Source organism: Notolepis coatsorum, assembly GCF_963971535.1.
Source record: "Notolepis coatsorum genome assembly, chromosome: 1".
Taxonomy (NCBI): Eukaryota; Metazoa; Chordata; class Actinopteri; order Aulopiformes; family Paralepididae; genus Notolepis; species Notolepis coatsorum.
The window spans coordinates 244,666,284-244,669,791 of NC_140165.1; the positions used below are offsets into that span (position 1 = coordinate 244,666,284).

The 3,508-nt window shown below is 43.8% G+C and overlaps 1 protein-coding gene across 1 annotated transcript; it reads left to right on the top strand.

Annotated features, from left to right (window-relative positions):
* The first annotated feature begins 1,683 nt into the window (after positions 1–1,683).
* tmem97 (transmembrane protein 97) lies at positions 1,684–3,158 on the top strand. Its single transcript, XM_084326004.1, has 3 exons — positions 1,684–1,842; positions 1,955–2,099; positions 2,637–3,158. Exons 1-3 carry the CDS (start codon positions 1,729–1,731, stop codon positions 2,909–2,911), a joined length of 534 nt encoding a protein of 177 aa, XP_084182130.1. The 5' UTR covers positions 1,684–1,728; the 3' UTR covers positions 2,912–3,158.
* The last annotated feature ends 350 nt before the right edge of the window (positions 3,159–3,508 follow it).

The window sequence follows — 3,508 nt, forward strand, 5'->3', positions numbered from 1 at the left end:
GTCAGGAAGTCCAAGACCCACTGGCAGAGGTCATAATTCAAGCCCAGGTCCCTGAGCTTGGCTATGAGTATGGAGGGGACTATGGTATTGAATGCCGAGCTGTAGTCGATGAATAGCATTCTCACATAGTTCCCCTGCCTCTTGTCCAGGTGTGATGCTGCTGTGTGCAGCACATGGGCTATGGCGTCCTCCGTGGACCTGTTGGGGCGGTATGCAAATTGCAGGGGGTCCATGTTGATGGGGAGGGAGGAGCAGATGTAGCCCTTTACTAGCTTCTCAAAGCACTTCATGGCTATGGAGGTGAGAGCTACTCAACCTCTACTGTATTTAACTATGAGTGAACACAACACTCTAACTTACCATCTTTAGATAATGAAGTACTCAACCTCTACTGTATTTAACTATGAGTGAACACAACACTCTTAACTTACCATCTTTAGATATTAAAGTACTCAACCTCTACAGTCTTTCATGTTAACTCAGTAGTGCTCAATCAATCAATCAATCAATCATGTACCTCGGCGCAGCTGAATAACAGTAGGAGTGATCGCCTGCTGCGTCCATCACGTGTACATGGTGATTAACCAAATTGAACCAAAGCGTGTTGTAACGTTATGATGAACATTATGATGAATTGAAAATGGGGGACCCTGATGTAAACAAGACGAAAGTCTTTCTCTGGTCTGCATCCCCTTCACAATTGTATGTATTGAGCTGTACTGTACTGTACCCATTCTGCAATCTGTTAATAAACTTTTCAATCAATCAATCAATCAACGTGTCGAACCAAGCGGGGATCTCATGCGCGCGCGCGCGAGCACCTCACCTCGCGAGCACGCCGGTAGTGGCGTGCGGTGACGAATGCGGAAGCATTTTTGCACTGTTCCGCTGTTAATAAGCAACACGCGTTGCCAGAATTTTCCACCAGTGTTTTTATTTACCACGTGACTTAGGTCGGCCGTTCGAGTGCAACTTCCTGGTGGTAAACTCGAAAATGTTCGACTTTAATGTGGTAACGACTCGAGAACCTAGCAGAACGCAGTGGGAGCACGTGATGATCAAAACATGTATCAGGAACTGCCTGAACTCTCGCGACACTTGTAACTATATTCACGCAGGGTGAGAGGTTGCATCTATGCCATTAGCTCCCTATTGAACAGCATTTTGTTGCTATTAGGCTGCACACTGACACTTCATATTGCATAGAGTAGACCACTGTACTTCCGCGTTACATGGAGCTTGTGAGGGGGAGGGGGAAGAGAGCGTGGGGATAAAATGAATGAACGTTGATTGATTGATTGATTGGTTGATTGATTGAAAATTGTATTAACAGATTGCAGAATGGGTACAATACAGTACGGCTCAATACATGTTGAATGTTGAGTGGAGATAGCGCGGGGGGGGGGGCGTGAATTAATGCTGATTAGAGCCTTGATTTAAGTGGTTGTAGCCATAGACATAATATAAAGGTTATACAGTTATTATATATGGTTGTAGTTTATACTCTGACCAGCACAGGACGCTGGACAGACAGGACACGTGTGGAACCAGCTTCGGGAGAGGAGGCGGGAACATATTCAGTAACGCCCTCTCCTCTCCAACAACCAATGGGATCGAACCGTGAACCACGCGTTCCTACGACACTCATCAGACTCCAAACTTTCACCTGCTGCCACCTTCTCCAGGACCAGGACATTCATTCTGCCTGACATTTGATAGAATATAAGTATGGCTATCCGTGTATTAGAAATACTATTTTTCTTTTATTTTGCATCTCACATTCCTATTACATTATTCATTGACTTCCAAGCCCTGCTACCTCAACACGTCTATCCCCAAGCGGTAAGTGAACTAACTCCACACCTCTACACTGCTACTAGAGAACAGTTATCTGTCAGCTCTAATACACCATGATGACTGGTGTAAATACTTTGTCTTTCTCTCGTTTTGACAGCTCAAAGATCTCCTGAAGTGGTATGCGGAGGAGTACAGAGATCCAATGATGCTGGATCCCCCTGTCTGGTTTAAGTCGTTTATTTTCTGCGAAGCTTTGGTTCAAACGCCTTTCTTTCCCGTTGCAGCCTATGCTTTCCTAAAAGGTTCGTGTGTATTTGCAGCAAAGGGTGTCTGTAGTGTGAGGCGCTGCACATCTTGTGTGATACAAATATGGCTCAAGTCTGACCTCTAGTGGACATCTCTAACCAAACACCCAATTTTTTTTGTTAAAGGGATACTCCATCCATTTTAATAAGAATATTTAATTTGGTACAAACTGGGACTCCATCCAACAACAACTTATTTTTTTATTTTTTAGAAGACAACCATTTGCTTCATACCCTGGTTCAGAAGTCCCTATACTTCACTGTAGAGACTATTATGATCTTTAGTGATTACTGACTTCTATTACTGAATTCTACTACTGACTTCTATTATTGACTTCTACTGACGTATATTACTGACTTCTATTAGCACCACAACACTAATTATTTCTACCTCAAGTATCTAAAAAATCAGAACACTGGTGCAAGGATTCAAATGACTCCTTTACAATGGATGAAGTGTCCCTTTTTAATGTTCAATGACGCCTTCTTCTGATGACCACCTGTGTGTGTCTGTGTGTCTCTCATCATGCCCAGGTGGGTGTAAGTGGATCAGGACACCAGCCATCATCTATTCCACACACGTGGCCACGACTCTGGTGCCTATTCTAGCCCACATCCTCTTCTATCCGTTCCCCACCAAACCCTTCCCTGGTCCCCAGACCTGGAGGGAGCGCTGCCTGCTGGTGTCCATCTACGCCCCCTACCTGCTGGTGCCCCTGGCGCTGCTCCTCACCATGCTGCTCAGCGCCACCTACAACTCCACCTCCAAGGACGCTAACGTCTCGGCCAAGGCCAAGAAGAGGAAATGAGGATATTTATTGTTGTTGAGGGTGAATGTTATACACCACCTGTTCTCATCTGATATCGACACATCCCTAGGAATGAGACTTTACAAGAGTGGAGCCAAGCTTGTTGTGACCCGACATGGTGAAGACGTTTTTCTACACTTGTGAATGTAAAATGTTTGTATGTATACTCTGCACTATAAAACACATCACCTCTGGGAGCAATGCTCATATATCTGTTGTTGTCGTGTTAACATTCATAGACTGCACTTATAGATACAAAATCAAATAAAACTAGTGGTCAATTAGTCACATGGTCCTAGTGTCTATTATAATATACTAGATGTGTCTTTATAATATCTACACTGTCCTGTCCATACAGGTCACAGCCGTGAGTCATTGATTTGTTTCAGACACACTTACCAATAACTCATTTGAATGTACTGGTTGCAGGAACACAGTTTATATTGTTTTAATACAATATTAATATTTCCCCCCAGTGGTGTGTGGGTGTGTGTGTGTAGATGAAAATGTCACATTTCCCAGTTCACTCGGTCGGCATCACAGTGTTATGGTGATGAAATGTGAGATGGTGGAAATTTGTATCTTAGTTTTTATACC